This window comes from Numenius arquata, chromosome 3 (genome assembly GCF_964106895.1).
Source record: "Numenius arquata chromosome 3, bNumArq3.hap1.1, whole genome shotgun sequence".
NCBI lineage: Eukaryota > Metazoa > Chordata > Aves > Charadriiformes > Scolopacidae > Numenius > Numenius arquata.
This window is the reverse complement of record NC_133578.1, coordinates 31459707-31480927: the sequence shown is the minus strand read 5'-3', so window position 1 is coordinate 31480927 and position 21221 is coordinate 31459707. Positions and strand designations below refer to the sequence as shown.

General features: G+C 44.3%; 1 protein-coding gene across 1 annotated transcript in view; it reads right to left on the bottom strand.

Annotated features, from left to right (window-relative positions):
- SATB2 (SATB homeobox 2) overlaps positions 1–21221 on the bottom strand; it is a 135345-nt gene that overhangs the window by 3871 nt on the left and 110253 nt on the right. Inside the window, exon 10 of the mRNA XM_074145205.1 lies at positions 18779–18976. Coding sequence (XP_074001306.1) covers positions 18779–18976 — 198 coding nt within the window. The remainder of the gene's footprint in view (positions 1–18778; positions 18977–21221) is intronic.

Sequence of the window (21221 nt, the reverse complement as noted above, 5' to 3'; positions counted from 1 at the left end):
CTGTACTGCAAAGAAGGAAAGCCCACTGACCTTCTGTGATTAAAGTACAGGCTGCAGTGCATTTTCCACTGCAGATAAACCCCCCAAACGATGGTCGGACCTACCGCGGAACACCAGGTATAGGGTGGGCTTCAAAGAGAAGGGGTAAAAATGATGGCCATGCTCAGCTTTCCTTTTCCCAAGAAAGCTGGGGCTGGGCTCAGAAGGGTGCACATCCCAGCATAGGTGCACTCTGGCCTCCTTTCCCACTCCCTTCTCCTTCCTCTCTGCCCTTCCCCACCACTCCTTGGCCACAGGTGAGGCAGCCTCCTCCTTCTCCACAGCTACCACCATCTGGAGCTGACTTCCCTTCCACTCCTTCCCTCCCTCCCTCCCTCCTCACTGACTCCCCATCTACTTTCAAATCAAATATGAAGATATAGATTTCCTTCCATGCCCAAAGGACTTATTTTTTCCATCCCTTCAAGAGATTTCATTTTTAAACTCTACAGGCATGGCTGCATTCTCAGCGCTTCAGAACAGAGCGGCTTTGGAAGATGCTGTTTTATGAAGGCTCATTCAGGTAGACTTTAACCCCATAAACTATTTTTTTCAAACAAATTAACCAGCCCTGGTAGGAAACTTGCAAGAAAACAAGTATGATGGAAGTTGACTTTAAAAGATAAAGTGACTGGTCTTAAATCGCACAGTACTGAAATATGATTTGAAGGCCACAATGAAAACCAGCTGGAAGCCATGTGTAAAATATAATAGTACATGCCTACAGGGAAGGAAGTGAGATATTGAATGATTAAGTTTAGGAGAGTATATAATGTAGTGTATCATTACAGGAGTGATCAGGATTACTTGTAATAAGCTAAGGGTTTGTGGTCTTTCTAAAATCCAAAGCCAAGAATTATTGGGGGGAAGGGATCACTGCACTGTTTTACATGTATCTGCTCCCCATGTCTTAGGACGCTCCTGCAGGAGAAACCGGAATTCAGCAGACTGGGACAGCCGCGTTCCCACAGAAAAGAGAGGTGAGCGAACCCAAACTGAATGAGGAACGTCATGTAATTGCCGTCTGTGTCTGCACTGTATTTAATTTTGGCTGGATTCACTATCCCACTGATGTTTGTTTCCATTTCCACCCACTTTCTAGCTAGAACGAGACACATGAAAATGGTGAGTCGCGAAGGGGAGCCAAGCAGGACGCCTGAGCAGGGTACACACACGCCCTCGGGCACCCACTGCAGCGAGGCACCGGCTGACAACACTCGCCCCGTGAAATGCCACCTTTCATTGCCTGAACAGCCGTTGCAGAGGATTAGAAACAGGGACTGCATTTCTACGTGAAAACCCCGAGCTCTTTTGTTTCATAGTGTGGTTCTGCTCTTCCCTTTGCAGACGGGATCCATTCCTACATCAGCAGAGAGCAGGATAAGTCATTGTGAGCTCCTTTCCGGCTGGTTTTGCTGAGATGATGAGGTGCCCCTTACTATGAGAAATACCAAAAATCTTACATTTTTGGAAGACAAGACTGTGCATTTGCAACAGAGACTGGCCTTGTTGAAAAGAAACTACCTTCCTCTGTGCACAGACAGAGCGAGCACCGACAGGTACCTCCAGTGGCATGTGCTGGCCAGTACCGATTCTCATGACCCAAACCCACAAGGAGCAGAGCTGAATGGATTAGTCTTCTGTCCTCCACAGTGGGAAGGGGCCTCACTTTTTAGCTTTCCTTCACATTTACATTGCTCTCGTAGCGAGCCATGACGCTGTATCACACCAAGGACTTTTATGCCAAAGCGGGCAAGTTTTTAGCCAGCTTAAATAGCCCAAAATAAAAGCCAGAGAGAATGCCCGCACTTTACAAAACATAGGTTCATCTGTGTTTGGCCCACCTAACACCATTCTATTACGTGCCTTACAAGCATTCAAGATGAGTCAGCAGGATTTACCACCAGTTTGACTCAATGCAAAAACTGGATCCACTACATACCTCATGTCAGTCAGCCCGTTGGAAAAGCTCCTTCCCGATGACCAGCTGAAGTCAAAGGGAGGGCAGAGGACAAGCCTAAACGAGGTGTTCAGCTGCATTTTACGGGGACCTGTAGCTGGAATTCACAACACTTCACCTCTGAATGCTGAGAGTTCCCAGGCAGTGCCTAAAGGTCATGTTAAGATTGTTCTTAAGAGACAACCTCCATCACCTTGCAAAGATATTTTATACCTAGAAGGAGGCACTGTTTGTCCCTCTTAGCAGATCTTACAGGAATAATCTGTGGGAGATTATCTATTCAAACAACCAACCTTACACTCGCTACTCCCAGTCTCTCGCAGTTTATCTTGGTATACAGAAATGTGCAAGGAGAGAACACAGCAAGCTGCTGCCATAAACAGGCTTGCACCCTGACAGCCTCCCAGTCCGGGCCTCGCAGGGGTAAGAGCATTAATTAGACGCAATCACTGTGCCAAGACACTTTACAGCTTTCCTAGGAATGTCTGTACAAGAAACTGTAGCAGAAGTTACAATTTGCACCTGTGTTCATTTCTTTCCTCTTAAAAATGTGGTTGTTAGACTACTCTTTTTTTTTTTTCTTTTTCCCTTGCAAAAATATATTCATTTTGGTAAACACTGCAGCACCAGTCACAGCTCCAAATGGAGTATTTTCTTTGGGCTCATTCTCACAGTGGTGATTTCACACCTTGACACCATAAAGCTGTGTTAAAGACTGTGGTTTAGTTTCCTTGCTTTTCTTGGATTATACAGTATCCTAGGGTCAAAACTCAGGAAAATCCAAAACTGTTATTAAAAAAGAAAAAGTATCTATGAAGTGATGACAAATTGCAGACTACAGGTGTTAGATTACATTTTGACTCCAGGCAGGTTTAATATACTTCAGTTTCCTTTTACAATTGCCCTTAGCAGGTAGTGTTATCGGTAAGGGATTTAAAAAAAATATATGGTACTCAATAAAAGAAGACCGTGTCAAAAGAAATCAATATGAGCGTGCAAAATGGTAGGAAGTCTGACATGGATAAATGTGTTCACTTTCATCTAACTTCAGTCTGAGCTTCTTTTAATTTTGTAGCTCAAATGCCAGCCGCACATGCTGTGCATTTTCCAGTGCAGCTCAGTAATTGCTTCACAAGAGTAAACACCGTTATTAGAGATAATTGTAATACATGTTTGTGATATGATGTACCCTGTCTCATGCAAGCCAGACCAAATCAGAGCTGGTGGCTACAACAACTTGTAACCCAGCAGCCCTGGGCCCTATTCAGTTGCAAACACAAAGCAGTCACACAGTAAAAAAATCCCCCAAATATTCAGGCCTTTCCTATTACCCTTTATCTGCTACTGATGGCCACTGGAGCCAGAATATTGGATCAGACAAACCCCCAGTCCTAAGTCTTTCAGCTCTGAGGTACAAGTCACTCTCTGAGCCATGCAAAAGGGGAGTCAGATGGAACTATGAGGAGAGAAATGAGTTCCACAGGGAATCCCAAGTCAAAGGCAAGTTTGGTTTCCAGGCTGGAATGTGAGCTGGTTGAAGTGATTCAAGTCAACATCTTGGGAGCACACTCGCCACATGCTTCCCTTTGCTTTATGGCGGTCGCCTTGCTTAAGGGCAGGAAATAGGCAGTGATCTGAAAACATGGCAAGACACTGAACAAACATCCAGTCTCTGAAATAGTGGCCCCATCCCACAATTCTTCTCCAGGGCCAAACTGTCAAAATTGGTCAAAAAGGTGACTAAAAAGACAACAAGAAGAAAGAAAAAAATCACAAAATAACAAAACTTTCAGTTGTGCATTTCTTTTTCCACCCCACCCAAAGTAATAAGCATCAGCAAAATGCAATTAATCTGGAGTTGAAGGCAGGGGGAAGGTGTCTCCCCCCCAGCACACACTGCTCCCATTAATGCTAACAGGAGCTTAGCTTGCATCAAAGAGCAAATACACCACAAAACATTTTTAAGAGCTATCATCACTGGAGATAAAATATAAATTACAGCCTGATTACACCGCACTGCTAAGAGGCTACATGTGCAGTGTAGTTCGCAGTGAGAACTGGAGATGACCAGATAACTTCTGGACAGCTCTAAGGTTACCATAAAACATCTGTGCAGAGGAATCTTTCCTTGTCTTTGCTTTCCTTTCAAGAAGCCGTGGCACTGCTGTCCGCACAGTTGTTTGAAGAATGTTTACAAATCAGCTTGACAAAGAGAAAAAAAAATTCTGCCATCACTTGACCACAATCATGATCTTATTCTTCAGTAATGCGTGGTTTATTTCCCTTTCCTGATCTCTGTTAATAGACAGCACGTGCCTACACAATAGCCACTATTTTGTCTGTATAATGTTAAAAAAATAAATCACAAAACTCTGACAATGCAGAGCAGTGTCCCGGTGTTTCCTGGGGTAACTGCTCTCCCTTGAACGCTAACTCAACTCTTCCCACAAAAGCACAGGCACAACTTTCATTGCTGTGCAAGTGCCTGAGAACTGGCTGATTTTATGGGGTAGCACAAATGAGCTCATGCTGATGAACGTTAGTGGATTAGCTCTGAATTTCCCATCTTTGGCTGGTTTAAGCCAGATTCTTAGGTTTTCTGCACAGTTACTGTGGCCAGCAGTGGATATCCCTTTCTCGAATACCTGGCTGCAGCCTGGAAGGGTTGTCAACTACTGCTCGACCCACAGGTGGAGCCAGCACGTACCTACCGTATAAATATGCAACAAGCCAGATTCAGTCCGGCTTCTGCTGGCACAAACCAGGGTGCTGGTGACAGAGAGGCCGATGTGGCCAGGAAGCATTGCACAACACCGCTGCAGACTCTCTCCTGAAGGCATTGGTGATGGATGGCTCCATTGTCTGGGGATGGGGCACGGCCAGCACAGCTGGCACAGGGGCTGGCTTGCTGCATCCCCCAGCAGGCAGGCAGGACTCTGCCGGCCTCAAAGAAGCCAACAAGCCTCTCTTGCCTCTAACCTGCGGTAGCGAGGCAGCCTCCCCTTGCAAGGGAAAAAGCAACAGCCCCGTAAAGGTTCGTGCTGCCCTTCTGCATGGTGATGCTAACTGGAGTCCCGCTCAAGTGGGACTTTCAACGTCTGTGTGTGCATCCAGGGCCACAAAACCTTCCAGTTAACGCTTATCTTCTTCAAAACAAGACCACAAGCTTTGTGGGTCTCTGACTTGCCTCTTCCGTACTTTCTCTTGCAGCCCTAGCAAGGCACGCTGGGGTGCTATGGCACGCAGAGCCCGGCTTGGCAGTCTCCAAATAGAGCCTGAGCTGGGCTGTGGCTGGAGAAAGGGTCTGTCAAAGATTTCGGGTTGATTCTGAGTTTCACCATCCCAAACCTGCTAATCCTAATGAGGCGCTGGCAGAATGCCACAGGAGCTAAGGAAGCAACAAAAGGCTTTTTGGTTTGCTTTTCTGCAGACAAAATACTTCTGGTATGCTCAACGCTTTCTTGTTTAATTAACAGTACACATGTTCTCCTTTTCTTTCGAAAATCAGAAGAGTATTTGTGGGCACTGTGAGCACGATCTTCTCTTACAAGCCCCAACCTAGAGCCATGCTTAATGCCAAGTTCTAAACCCCTAACTATGGTGGCACCAATGGCGCCACTATAATCATGTTGTTTTCCAGTTACTCAGATCAGGAGGAGGCATTGCATTATTTCAGGAAGGATAGGTTTGGATTAGACACTGGGTTCTGGGGGGAGGGGTGGGGAGTAATTATTTGTCCCATCAAACTGTTTTAGGTCCTTACAGATGGCTATTTGGGGTTCCAGGAATACCCAACTGTACTGCTAATTTTTACAATGGGGGCAGTTAGAAGTCAGAAGAACCTGACTGTTATGGTTAGTGAAAATAGTAGATTTGTGCTGATAAAACACTACTCAGCATGTTTTTTGCTTTCTAGACGTAACCACCAATGCACTTAATAACAGGACTTGAGCAAACTATACTGTGTGAATCAAACACATAAAAGTACAAATATTCCTTTTTTTAGAAAGCAAGTCTTAAAAAGTGCATTATAATCAACTACCATGGTAAAAGGCAAAATATCCAGCATTACCACACACACAACTGGCATAATGTGCTTTATTATACCCTTAGCTTGAAACTGGGTAAATAAAAATCAAATGACCAGTCTCCCGGACAGATTAGGGCACTGAGGACAGAAGGTTTGGAGAACCAAATCTGAAATCCTTTGTCTTCCTGATTACACTCTGGAAAGGTGGACACGTCTGGAAGACTGAGGAAGCTAATGCTGGTGTTACTGCTCTCCGTGTCTCGCTACTCTGACCTGCACCTATTTTATAGGTTCTGGATGCTGGAAGAAAAAGCCTTTACAGAAAGTAAACAGCACCTGCAGTTTATATTCACAGCACTAGAAAATATGCAGTTGTGGAAAATATCCAGTTGTTCATTTTTTAATAAAATGGTTTAATATATGGCCAGCAGGCAGCATTAGGACAAAGCAGAGGACGACACTGTTATGGCCCTGGGATCCATCCCTGGCTCTGCCGCTGCCTGCTGTGGGGAGCCCTGTGGCCCGCTCAGCCCGTGGCTGACCACACACACATCATCGCAGGGGGAAGCTCACGCTTAACACACGCCTGCAGCTTGTGTAGGTCTCTGTGCAAGGAGCCCCAGGCGTTTGCTAGAAATGCAAAACACCATTCTTTGCTTCATTAAGATTAGAATTGTGTGGCATTTTTCAGTCAAACATCTTTCTTTCGGTCAAAAAATGTCGAGTGAGTGACATCAAAGTATTGCCTAAATAAAGTCTACTTTGCCAAGCTGTTTGCCTGGGGCAGCGGGGGGGTGGATATTCTGACAAAGTTCAAGCAGCTGTTTAGGCATTTTTCATGAAACAGCATATTCTGGTTGCTTTTATTCAGACCAACTTTTGCTCTTCAAATTCTTCCTATTTTCCTTTAAAGTATTATGTTGCTCTAAACCACCGCAAACCTTTTTTTTGTTTTTTTTTTTAATTTTAACTGAAAAATAATAATTTTAAAAGCACCAATATATTTTTTTTCTTTCAGTATTTCAAAAATGTCAGCAACCCCTTAAACTCGGCTCAAGCACTTCTATAGCTCTAGGCTGTACCACCCAAGGAACAGAAGCTCATAGCCATCTATCTACCCACCTACCTCCTCCACCGTCATATTTACAAAGGGTTGTACTGATGGGAGCTCCGAAAGAATGAAATGCAATGCACTTTATAAAAGGAGCTGGATGTGAATCTTTCCTATCTCAAAATCCAATAAAGCTTATGATTTTTATTGCATGTGGGAGTCCTTTGGTCTATGTAATACTGATTAGCAGTTTGGCCAGTAAGTCTGATAAAACCAGAAAGTACTTTCGAATATATTCTGGCCAGAGACACCTGGGAGTGAAGCGAGGGTGTTGCAGCTGGCGGCCCCAGGGGCACACGCATACCTTGGGATTTTTTCCTTGGTTCTGTTCCATCTCACCATGGTTTTGTTCCATTCTCTCCAGAAAGAACGACTCCAAACCTCTCTTACCCTTGAATCTTCTTGGAAAGGAGGCATCATGTCAAAAATATTCCCCCTTGCCTTTCCAACACACATGAACCCCAAAAATTCACAACCTGCTTTAGTCAGGGCTCCAGACTGGACTTTAATGGATCCCAAACAAAGCAACGCAGCATTCTTAATCCTGACCTCATTTAAACAAGGGAACACCAGGAATAACATTACTCCAAGTCAGCAACGCTTCCCCGGTGCTAATCAGGCCATTAAAAAGGCATAAGCAGTTTGTCTGACGCAGAGGGACAAAGACAACCACAGAAATGAATCAAAACCAGGGAAAAATTAGAGATTAAAAGTAATAATACTCCTTTCAGCAAACCACAGCCTGAATGCATGATAAGTGGCTAAAAGACATGATCACTGCAAGATCTAGAGACAAAAAAAATGTCTCCTGACTGAATGAAATGCAAATTAAACTAGCTCTGGTACAGAAGCATTTCCCTCACAGGGCAGTACTCTTTGCCACCGGGAGGTCCAGACCCCTTTGCTGCAAATGAGGGCTGCCACAGCTGACCCTCCCTCACCTCGCTTAAGGAAAACACACACGCTCAAAGTCAACAGTTGGAGGGAAAGGAAGAAAAACCCAAACACAGCAGACCTGCTAGAAGAGATTTCCATGGAGGTTCCCTCCCCAAATAAGCAGATGGTTTCCAGTTAGTCAGGGTCAGAGACTGCCCGCATGGTTTCCTGCCTGCTTGCCTTTGTAGCTTATCTAGATTTCATCAAGATATGCAGTCCGAAAAAATTAGAATGGCTAAGTACAGAAATTAGGGAAACTAAACACAAATGAGCCTTGGTTTGCACTTGTGCAGCAGCCACGTTGGGCTGCGGCACATCTCATCTGCAGAGGCCAGGTCGGGTCTCGTTAATGCCGCTGTGCCTGCCCAGGCACCAAGACCGTGCCAAACTCTATCCAAAAAACTCTGGGAAACAGCTCGGCTGCTTTGAAAATACCCTTGACATCACTTTACAACCCAGCCTGCCTTAGCTGTGGCGCCGCGTATCCCCGTCCACGCTCACAGCCCTCAGAGGGGTAGCACACACACTGGCTCTTGCAATGCCGTGCATGGGAGCAAAGCAAAAATCCGACTGGGAACGTATGCACAAGCTACCATATGGAAAGGGCATTCTCAAATTAAACCCTGGAACCCAGATGAGATCTGAGCGAAGGACAGTTTCACTTAAAGGAAATCTCTGAGGTCAACCAGCAATTAACTGAAAGGTTCTGATTGAATACGCTATTGACTGCGCTCACATCAGACAGCTTCCTGTTTATTGTACCTTATGGGCTGTCTAGGTGCCAAGACATCAAACTGTCAATAATCTATTAATACTAAACAGCTCCTCCCTCCTTACTCCCCCATGCAAATACTCTCAGGCTAAGAAACTGCAATAAAAAGATGGAAATTTTTGAAGTGAGATAGAAATGAGCTTTTTAGGGTATTTCTTCATTTGGTTCCAGCTGAAAGTACAGCAACATTCATAAACAATATAACACGCAGTCTATAACTACATGGAAAAAATTGTGTTAAAAAAAATCAGACATGATTGAGACCATATCCTGAAATCTGGCTTTCTTTTCCAAGCCATCTTTAAACAGTCTAAGTTAAATTTAATTAACAATTTACAACAAGGAGAGAGAAGTTATTTAAAGAGAGGCCTACAGGTCCTTAACATTCAGTGTCTGGGAAACAGTTGTATGTAAAAAAAAAGTTTTAATGAATTTAATAGAGAAAAGCACTTTAATTAAATGCTGTCAAAGAGGATTGTATTAATGACTGTACACAAAGGAATTTAAAGCAAGCCAAGTATATTTAGCAAATAGGAAGTAGGCTTTCAGAGGCTGCAACTATTTATGTTTCTGCCATTGCAATGCATCTAGGAGATCGTGTTGCCAATTGAAAGCAGTTATGTTATTAGATATGATTTTATTTATTATGGATTATTAAAATTTCAAATGCTGCAGGGAATACATTTATTTCACTTCTAAAATGAAAGAACAAAGATATTTCCTGCTTGTTCACTAAGAGGAAAAATAGAAGAGGAAATAAATAATAAATAATAATAATAACTTAGCACTTAACTAGTGAAGTGCTGTCCAGACAGATCTTTTTATGGGGCCCGTTGAGTCCTAAAATTTTAGCGTGTCTCTTTCTTTCTGCTACAACTGGATGGATTCACAGTTGCTACCACAGCTTCCCTCAACACAGCACAGAAAGAGGAGCCGGCTCTTACTCCTCATGGGCAGAATAAAACTCCTCGTTGTATCCTGTGGTAGCACAAGAGACTTCTGCGATACTCTGGTATGTTTCAAATCTAAAAATTACCAAAATCCCAAGAAGTAAAAAGAAATCTAGGCTGCCAAGCTTTTTGCAAGCAACATTGAGAAGACCAAGGTTTTCCAGATCTAACCAAGAGACTTAGCCACACAGCTCTATAAAAGCCCCCAACAACTATGGGTCTGCATTAGGCCTCTTTGCAGAACCTGCTCGCCTTCCTCAACATCCATGTGATGGGACTTGCGGCAGGGGGGCTCTTCACAATCGCCCCTGCCCACGTGCCTTGGATTCAAGTGCAGCACATCAAATGGGCATGGCCTAATAAGAGCACAACGTAGAGATCTAAACCATAAATTTGAGAAAAAGCAACTAGAAAATTCAAGGGTGTCAACGTTATTTTGTACTGTGATGGAACAAATAACATAAAACTAAATTTAATCCAAACTGGAAACCGAGGAATGTTTTTTGACAAAGTTAATGAGACGGCTGGGTTTGTAATATCCAGGATATGTTTTGTGATTTACCACATCCTTTTTGCCATATGTAATGGTAAGACATTAATAATGACTTTAGAAGTTTCAAACTTCTTAGAAGGTCCAGAGGCACCTTCTACGTGCTTGTATGCCTTGGTTTCTGAAAACCAAGTCCCTTTTAAGTTAGGCACCACGATATGAGTTAGTCCCAAATTACTGGTTTTAAAATGTATTTATTTGTACTCAATATAAGATTTTTACCTTCTAGTTTGAAACATGAAGAAGTGAGTAGAGCTGTGGGAAAAGACATCGGAAAGGAGGCACAAGGGGATACCTACTTCCTTTCACAAGGTGAGAAGCATCATAAATAGTGAAATTCAATTTTCTAAATACATTATCTGATTTTTGTTTAAGACTTTAATAAAAGTCATATGTGATGTGTGTTGAGAACGTAGCCTTTGTTGTTCCACAGCTAGGGATCTTGCAAACAGCTTCGCTTTGTCTGTGCCAAGATATTTTGGAATATTCTTTGAAACACTGTAAGCATAGATGACTGTGAGAAAAAATATGTGCTACTGTACTTCTGGATACTTGGTGTGTGAGAATAGTGCATACACACAAAAACATTTCCTGTTTCAATCTGCAATTCCTGTAAAAGTCCATACAAACATGGAACAACATACACAGCATACTAACCCTGAAAAAACCATATCCCTGCACATATTACTGTCTCGGGGTATTCCCAACTATTCAGGGGGGAAAAAAAAAAAAGAAAAAAAAAAAAAAAGAAAGGAAAGGAAAATGAATTTATGAAAAGACTGGCCCAGGGCAAGGAGACCGAGCATCTATGTCCTGCTCTGTCACAGCCCAGCACTGCCCAGAAGCCGCACAATTTCCTTGGGCGATGCTGTATAACACGGGAGGCAGAGCAGCTCACTCACTCTGGGAGATCTTTGAGGGACAACCAGTGCAACGTGCTCTGGTAGCACAATACCTTGTTTCCCTCCCCATGTAATTTTTACGATTGTCTGTCTGCACGGAAAATCCAGATGCAATGATCCCGGGCTCTAACTTTATTTTAAGATTTCTGTAAGGAGCCCAAGAATAAAATGTTTCATACGGCCAGCAGCCTATAAACATTTACACATCTCTAAAGCCCGATATTATCACTTATGTACAAGTGCAAGGGACAGAGTATTTAGGGAGCATTAAAATGAAATTTAAAAGACCAATATTTTTAAGTGCAAAAATTTCCAAATGTAAATGGAACAGAGGCTCATCTAGTGGCTTTTCAGCTTTGAAGATTTGCCTGTTGCCAGCCAGCAAGCTTCAAAGGTTACGTGAATTTAAAGAGCTTTATTCAGTAATCTTGCTCTAGATGTTTGCTCATCCTCAACCTACTAAGACTCCTTACAACACTGGCAGCTTAGCGTTTATGAGAGGGCCAGAACTGGAAGAAATGAGGGCTAAATCTGTTCAAATTGTGTGTGAAAGGCAACAGGGTGAGACAACAAAGGCCAGAGCTACAGTGACCTGTCAGAGCGACATGAAGGCAAACCACCACCCTGCCAATAACTGCCAAGTCTCCACAACGCTAAATCTGCACATTCAGATTTTAAGCAAAGTTTCTGCCTGGAGCATCCCCCCGTGGGAGCAGCCCAGGAAGAGCTGCTCTGGGGCAGCCTTGCACAAGCCACCGTCTGGGCAGAACTGCCTCTGCCTTGAGCAGGGCAGCATGTCCTGCATGACAGCACACGTGTCCTCGGCCCCAGGGATAGCCTCTACCTCCACCGCGCTGTCAGCGCCATCACAGTTGTGTTCTTTGTAAGAAGCTGGTGAAGAAAAACACCGGCCACGCTCTCAGGGCTCCCTTGCTTAAGAGTCCCACCTCATTCATGCCCTGTCCTTGGTTGATCCTGGACCAAATGAAAGCTGTCCCAGAGCAGGCGGCACTGAGGTGGCCTCACAGTTCCAGGAGCCTGAACAAATACGGAAAGGATGTACTACTTTGACAAGACTACACTTGCGACCTCAGAAAAAAACCAAAACTACCCACTTCACTTGATCTCCCATTTCTAGGGTTAAATGGAATAGTACTAAACCTAAACTAATTTCAGAACAGAATCAATTTTGCTTTAATTGCAAGTACACTCCCCACTATCATTTCAAGGGGAATCGCAGGCTTAAAGTTAATAAAAATCAGCAGCACTTTTCAGCCACATTAGATATCCACACTAAGCAGAAACAGCTGAGAAGGCGCAGTAGGCAGGTTTGGCTTTAGCAGTCGAAGCTCAGCGGCTTTCCACTGCAATTGTGGTAACTATCAATCACAAGAAGCTCTATCGGACACTTCTGAGTTGAATGTAAGGGGTTCGTTGTCTGATACGTGCTCCTGTTGCCTTTGTCAAACCTTGTACAATGCTCCCGAGCTACTGTGGCCCATCAGGAAAATGATGCGCACCAGAAGGGTGGAAAAGTAGAGCCCACAGACACAGCTTTTGTTCCAAAACACGGTGTGTCTGGCTGCAGGGCATGGCTACTGGAGCAGTATGAAATATCAGTTCAGAAGTGGAAGAGAGTTTTGCATGTACTGCTTCCTTCCAAGAAAGAGAGTCCCTCACCCCCACCTAAAAAGCAGACACTCACACGATAGAGATAAATGCTGAGTAAGTGCCATTTGCAATATATATTGCCTTCAGCTTTAATACTGCACAGAAATAGAAGTTACATAGTTTGAGATTTTTTTCAGTGGTTTTTGAATGGTTTAGATTGACAGGAGATACTGAAATTGACTGCTATTGTCTAATTTTGATAAGAGAGAGAGAGAATGGAACTCCAGATAACGTAATGACTAAGGAAGACAGATATTCTTCACTCACAAAACTCACAGATCTTGTTCTGACATGCATTTCCCTCTGTAGTTCTAAATCAAAGACAAAATAAATGCTCCAACTGCAACCCACCCAAACCAAATCTCTTTGAGTGGAATGAATAAGCCTGTGATACAAATATCTTTAAAAGTCCACCTGGGCTTGGGGAGTACAAGTTGTCTCACCAGTCTTGACCATCCCTGTCTGAGCAGACATCACATCCAGCCACGGAATAAGGAGCTGGGGGAATCAAAAAGCAGTGGGTATCCATCTACGGTCTGTCTTCTGGGTGCGGAGAAATGATCAAAAAGCAAACTATCAGGGTGCAGCTGTTAAGAATGAATTACAGGGCACACCATCCCCACAAAAAATTTTGTCTAGATAAAACAGTAAGCACCAAAGTCAGAGAGTTAGCATGGTTTGGGAAAGTGGTTTTTGTCCAGGTCTCCCAGACAACTCAGTCCTGATTTCCAGTATGTGAAATGCCCTGCTGTAACCCACACAAACACGGCAAACACTCACTGTGCACATCATCCTATAGATCATTAAGCACACCATGCTCCCCCATGGAATAACAGTTTTGCTTCACTTACCATCCATGATTGCCTAACTATTATTAATTAATATTATTTTTTAAGAAAAGAAATTTTAAGTCTGTTTTTTCCATCTGTATGCTATGCATTGCGTGACCCATGAACTCTAAGACAATGTTTAGAATCAGCTATTTCATTAGGAAGCATTACTGTGGTGTTCATTCCCCTCCCTATTACTTCTAGAAAGAGAATATGAAATTAGTTTCATTGGATTGCCATCGCCACTTGCTTTGACCCATTTTTACGAGGGCTCCATGTTCTGCTGTTTTGTATTTCATTGTCATTTCTAAAATATTTGTTCCCTTCCATCCCTCACAAAATGACAAAATTAGTATTTCATTTACTTCTGTGGTATGTTATTTTCCGCATATTTAAAGAGAGACCACAATGTTTGCAGTGAACACACAATACAAAAGAGCTTTCCTACAGCTTTCTGCTATGCCTTCTTTTATTTACTAATGTTCCTCCATGATTTACGATCTGAACTATTATAAATTGCCAGATTTGTCTAAATCAAAGCTTCTGAGAAAAAAAGGGCAGAGGGACATCATTTTTAAAAAATGACAAAAGTAACAGTGTATCAGAAAGCACGTGAAAACCATTCCTGTTTCTATAAAGTCAACATTTGGCTGCTCTTAAATCAATATGTACCTACCAGTTTTGGCAGAAAATGAAAGGAAAGGTTTCCCTGCTTTCTGAATAGTAGGTACTTTGCTGCAGTGGTGGCTCATTACTCCAGAGAACCAGCTTATCCACCCCAACACTCCAGAGACAACAGCTCGATACATCATTTTCCCAACTGAGTCAGGTTTCTCTGCCCCAGCAATTAACAATGAATTAGCACTATATTAAAGTGCCAGGCAAGATGGTTATTCTCTGGAGTGGTCACCTTGGACACAGCAGATGAAGAGTGGGAAAAGGGAGAGAAATTAGATTTACTGTGTCCCAGCATGTCTGTAACAAACACCGAATCCCTGGTTGGCAACGGGAAGTGGCTGTAGGCACTTTTCAGCGTTAACACTCCAGAAAGGTCCAATGCCAGAAAACAGCCTGGGAATAGTGGGATTTAGCGAAGGATGGAAAGTTAGGGCACCCTCACCTCTGCAGAGCAGGAAGCTAAACACAGAAGCATGTATCTACCTAAGAGTCAGGCCAGGCCAGATCAAAGATCCAGCCAGGATCCCACCTCTGACAGGGGTGGAAGAGGATGAGAATAGGGCAAAAATATAATAATATTTCCTGGCATACCCTCCCACCCTCCAGGAACCTCTGGCTCAGTCACTCCATAAATCAGAGGTGGGGTCCTTGTGGTACCCAGCTAGCAACAACCTCGCAGGTCTTTTCCTTAGTCCTACAGCAGCACTTTGTGACGACACCACATTGCACAGAAAGGGAGGGAGAAAGAGCCACTTAGTGCACACCTGAATTTCCTTTAAACCCAGGCGAACATGCTGTGGCAAGCTCAGCCTACATGCACAGCCACGTGTAGGTGTAAGCGTGGATGCTCTGCAACCGGCATGTAAAGGAAAATCCACACTCCGGCACGTCCATATGGTCACACCCGATGCTGCCAGAGAACACAGCCATGTCACAGAGCTCCACAGGGCTCACATTTTATGATTCCTCAGCACAATAACAAATAAATCAAGTGTGCAGGGAGGAATTTCTTGTGCACTGAGCTTCCACTGTAGACATTTTTCATTTCAGAAACAGGAAAATATTTGATTAAATGGATTAATATATGGCTGACACAAAAAAATCTAATGGAAGAGAGAAAAAAATGAAAATGTTTCTTTTTAAAGCCCTGAACCTAAAGCTAAACAGTGAGGTACAGGCTAGTAATACTGAAAAGAGGGCAAGAACCTGCCACAAAATAAACAACAATCCCTTAAACATCAAGAGCCAAGTTGTGTCCAGCTGATCTCCTACAGCACTACAACAACTGCCCCACGGTGCACACCCTGCCGTTGGAGGACAGAAACCACACCTGGCCTTGGGGTGATTCCCTCACGGAAGGTGTGCCCAACCCCGTAATCTGCAAGTGAACTACACAAAACCCATCACAATGAAATCTTTGCCACTTCCAAGAAGCCACACCAGGGAAAAGGCTGAAATTTATCTACCCATTATCTTGTGCCTCTTGTGATGATAGCCAGGACTTTCTTCCCAGTCCTTCAGTCTGAGAGGGGTGTCCCCAGCCCAGAGAGGGCTTGATCGTTGTGGCAGGGAGCTCTGGCAAGAGCATGGGGCAGCCTGCTTTGAGGTTCTCCCAGTCTCACAGCTGGAGGAGCAGGAGACTCAAACATCAGACACACGTTGCCCATCCACATGTGAAACCCACCACAGCAGAGGGAAAGAGCAGAGGTAAGAGCCTGCTTTGGTGTTACAGAATTGCACCTGCTGTTATTCACAGCGCTGCTACCTGTATTTTCTTCAAAGGACTGTCATCTTGACATCAAGGCTGCAGGTAAGGGCTCGACTTAGAGCGCACTTTTCACTAGCAAAGCCTGCAAAGCAAAGTAGGTCGGTGACTGCAGCTCTTGGATGTTTCCACCCCCTGCTAAAATGCAGCCAGGCACCGTAGCAGACATTGTGCGCCCGCCACCACTCTGAGAAGGAAATGAGAGTTGCTTTCCCACTGGACACTACAGAGGGAACTTCAGATAGGCAGAATGTAATTACTTGGCCTGGAGTCCAGCCAGCAGCAGGGCCCAAGACCCCTACCCTTATGTAAAGTGTCACAGAATCTCCAATGACTGCAAGTGTGAGGACCTCAGCTTTACGTCTCCGGCTGCTGTCACTGATTCTTCATGGCTAATTACCTAATAGTGACCCTTGCAGCAAAGCCAAAAACCAAACCTTGCTGCTTGAAACAATTCAGGTCCCAGAGACCGAAAGCTAGACAAATTTTGCTTGGTGCAGGGTATGTTTTGACAGTAGGAAGCAGGTGGACAGCAAGCCTCCTGTGTCTTCCACTGGTAGCGTGCCACTCAGAAGCCTACTGGGGTTTTTGGATGGGCAAACATAGCTTTAAAATGGAGCACCCCCAAAACACAAGCCTACTGTATCAACTGTATACCAGAGTCTCCAGAGTTTTGCTGTATGTAGTTGCCAGCTGGTTCCATTTATTTTTCTTCATTTTTCATATTTTGACTGTAATAAATAATTAATCCATGGCTTTGTAACTTGCTGACAAATACAAATGCATCACATTCCAACGCAGTGTAACGTGTCACTCACAAGAGCCAACCTGCACGATGCAGAAAAGTGATGTGCAGGAGGCTTTGGAAAGTAGGCTAATCATCAAGGTCACCCACAAGAGCTCAGGGAAACTTTTTCTTCAAATTGTCCATTAGAGGATTTTCCGGCTTGCTGTGGGCACCAGAACTGGGTTAATATGTTCAAATCTACAGAGGTCTAGTCATCTTCCCACATGTTAGCTCGGCTCTTTCCCCTTTTGTAGCTCCTTGCCTCCCACAAACTTTTGAGAACATGGAAGATAAAACTTGCAACGTTAATTACTCAGAGCACTACGCCTGCTTTACAGCTCTGAGAATCCGAACCCCAGGAAACCTATTTTTTTATTTTAGGCAAAGACCAAATGGAAAGCCAGGAGGAAGTCAGCAGCAGAAGAGAGAAAGGAGACTGAACTAGGCAATAATTAATCCGGGTGAGACCAACGTGTTTCAGAAGGGGCAGGACTAGAAGACAGAAAAACCTCCCGCCTTTGAAGAAAGGTGACTAGATAGTTGGCAGCAGTGCTAGCAGCAGCAGAACAAGAGCAGTGACAAAGAATAGAGGCTGAACGCCAAGGTTCACAGCACGAGTAGCAAAGCAGTGCAAGCCATCATCAAACGACAACGGGGAGAGCAAAGGTGGGAGGAGGAACTGTGAGATTATCAGAGTCACGCAATGGGATCAGGTGAATGGCACCAAGTGCCAGTGGTAATTCAAAAGGATGGTCTGCTGTGGAAAGTGTCACCTCAGCTTTTTAGATTGAAAAAACATCTCCTGGGCCTCTCTTGACCATCAGCAGATGTCTGGGTTTGTGATGTGCATCACTAGTTATTAGGAACACACAGAAGGCCGATTTTCTCTTCTGGCTGAAGCCGGAACTGCAAAGATAACGAATCTTGTAGTATTTTCACTTCATTTTCCCTACACATATTTGCACCTATTTATTTCTCATTCTACTAAGATCTGAGACAAGGATAGAAAAAAGGTGCACAAACCAAAAATTCATACTAGTCACAAAGGTTGTAGGGAGGAGCAAAACAACCCTGAGGAAGCTGTAAATTAAGGTCTGCTCCCTGCAAAACACTCATCATGGTCATTTTAGAAGTACTTTTAAAAGTTTCTGTGAATGTATAAAATCCATTTCTTTGTGTTCCATTCTTCAAAACCCCTGTGTTACCCATGCATGGACAAACTTCCTCTCCTACCCTCCTACTTTTCCTGAAGTGTTATCTGTCTCCTTCAAACAAAAGCAAATGTATGGCTGCAGTTGCCTGTTGGCCACCGCTTGAGAGTGGTTATCAGGGGTGCTCAGGTTCTGTGAGAAAGAGCAAGTGACCAAGTCCCCACTCCTGCTCTGCTTCCTAAATAACCATGCACTTCTTGCCATTGCTGAGGAACACATTTTTACTCCTCTAAAAGTCAGCAGCTTTAGACAGCTAAATTGTGTTTCAGCCACAACGCAACTACTGACACCAGGGGGGCTCTATAATATCACTACTACAGTGGCAGGGATTGTCACATCCCTTCTCTTCAACCACCAACACAAACCTGCACACACTCACACACGTGCTACAACATACACACAGTGAGCTCTGAACTTGAGAGCTGTGGCTTACATGTGGCCCTACAGACAGATGAAAACTCGTGTGTCCCAGCCTGCAAAGCAGAAGGAAGCTGGAACCAGTTGCTTCTCTCTACCTCTGACAGTTGTTCCCACCTCCTCCCTGCCACCCCCCCAGACGCCCTGAGAAGGAAGTTAGCGCTCTGACCTGCACCGGCTCAGGAGTGAGCTGGACAACATGCTGCATACGCTCACTGTGGTGATGTCGGGACTCTTCCTCGTAGATCACATCCCTCTCATGCTGGGGAAGGTTCAGGAAGCGGCGAATGGTGCAGAGGTTCTCCCAAAGGGTGCGGTTTTCTGGACTTGGGTTTTCTTTCCAGCGAAGCAGCTCACACAGCCAGCCCTGCAACGGTGGGGTCAGCACAGTTAATTCACTGAGCACCAAGGAACCAGATGTGAGTGTAAGGTCAGCTAGACCTAAAGCTCTGTGCTGCAAGTTTTGCTGGTCTCATCTCACACAGAACGCTTCCTACCCTCAGCTGCCCTTTGGTCCCAACAAATCCTTGATGTATTCTATTTCCTGCAAGTTGGAGAAACAGACACAATCAGCAGTGCTTTACAGGAACCAGAAAGCACAGCATCTTCCCCTCTGTCAAAATCATACCATATTTAAAATACGTGGATATAGATATATAATATAGAAAACCAGAGTTGAAATAAAGGTGCATCTCCACTTCCGTTTCAGAGTCCCTTTATTTCTTCATCCAAGCAAGAGGAAAGGAGACATAACCCCTGCGACTTGCTAACAACCCTCATGCTACGGGTTACAGCTGCAGGACCAGAAATTCAACCACTACTGAAAATGTTTATGAGAAAATACTACCAAGTAAAGACCTCTCCCAGCTCTGAACCCCACTAAAATTTGACAGCTTTAAATAATTGAATGGCCACTTCGAAGATGCAACCTCACAGAAAGGGAATCCTCTAGTATTTAGCAGGAAAGCAGCAAACAGGGTCCTGCAGAAGTTACTAGAGAGATCAAGATACTGGGTGGAGGTTATTCTAAACCCAACTACAGATCATAATAATAGTAGATTTTATTTCTGCTGTATTGTTCCAAGGTTAGTTTGAAATGCCTTCAAAAAGATACCACTGCAGGAAATCCTGTAGGACCTCTGCACAGGGGCTGAGAGCTCGGACCCCAGGCAGGGAAAGCACCAGGGCTTCAGGAAGAGGACACCACTCTCAAACACAAAGCCCACCCGAGAGCACAGTGGCAATAGCTGTTCAGGTGAGGACAGCCCCTCATGTACTGAGCGTGGGGGGTGTGTGTGTGTGACCTGGTGTCCCCAGGAGGCTAACCAGGGACAGTGGCTGTTGCTGCAGCTGCTGGTGGGGGACACACAGCCAGCCCTGTCCTGCCTGCCAGCAGCCGGCCCCACTTGGGGCTGGGGACAACTACTCCCCCCCTTTGCCTGTGCACAGGAGACGCAATGCAAATGACAGAATACGGGAAGATAATGCTGAGGATGCTGTCAACGCGCCTTACTGACTCCTGTCAAAATATTTTACCTAGTAGCTTTATAACCCATCATTTTCGAGCTACAACTCAGCATTCTGACACCATTTTGACAGGCACCTTACAATACCTAGGAGATAGCTTGATCAATGTTAAAAATGTTGGGTACGAGAAGTAGCTAAAACTGTATTTTTCCAAGCAGCGACTAGAGCAAGCTGAACAGCCAGGTTCATTACCAGCCCATGTGGGGGCTTTTTGGTATTGCTTTTTTGTGCAACAACTTGTAAGCCATTGACAACTTCTACCATGCACTCTAAACCCCATATATAACATCATAAGCCGTTGTTTGTCTTACTCTCCACTGTGTCTTCTGCCTTCACCCCCCCAAAAAAGGCAAGATTTGATTATCTCCGCTGCATCAGCCAAGACAGCAACACCAGCTGTTCTCATTGTGCAGCCTCTTCCTCACGGCCTACATGTTAATAACCTGATCATTCCATTTTCTCCTTCAACTGCCGGCTGCAGCACAGCGAAGAGACAAAAACCCAGGCCCATCTGCAGCAGCTGTAGGCACTGAACTGTGAAGCCACCAGGGATTTATAAACTAATCTGTAACACAACACTGCCTTGTTTTTACAAGTGAGAGGCCACATTTGTGCAGACCTGATCTTTTCTTGCAATAAACTAGGAGGGTTGGGGAGGAGGGGGGGGCAAGGATGAAAACAAGATATCTAATCATTTACTTAGGGAAAAAAATAATCTGTATTGTATTTTCAAAGTATTTTGACTGCTATTGGGGTAATCTCTCAGCCAGGTGATGTCTGCATTTTAATGTAGTGTGGCCACATCCCTTGCCCTCAGTTCTCCTCCTTCCCTTCCCTCTGCACAGAAATCCCCCCAAACTTTCTCTCTTTTACAGAGAAGACAGGAAGAAAATCTCCCAGCTCCTGAGTGTTTTCTCAGGGGTTCCTCCATACAAAGGAAATAATTTTTGAAATGGAAAATAAACCATCTGTGGAAAAAATAAGCCCCTGCTTCTCTCTGTTTTCAGTGATCTGAATAAGGCTCCAACTGAACTCTTTCGAATGTTACAAGCAGGTATGTTTAACATCTCCCGAGGGATGCTGCA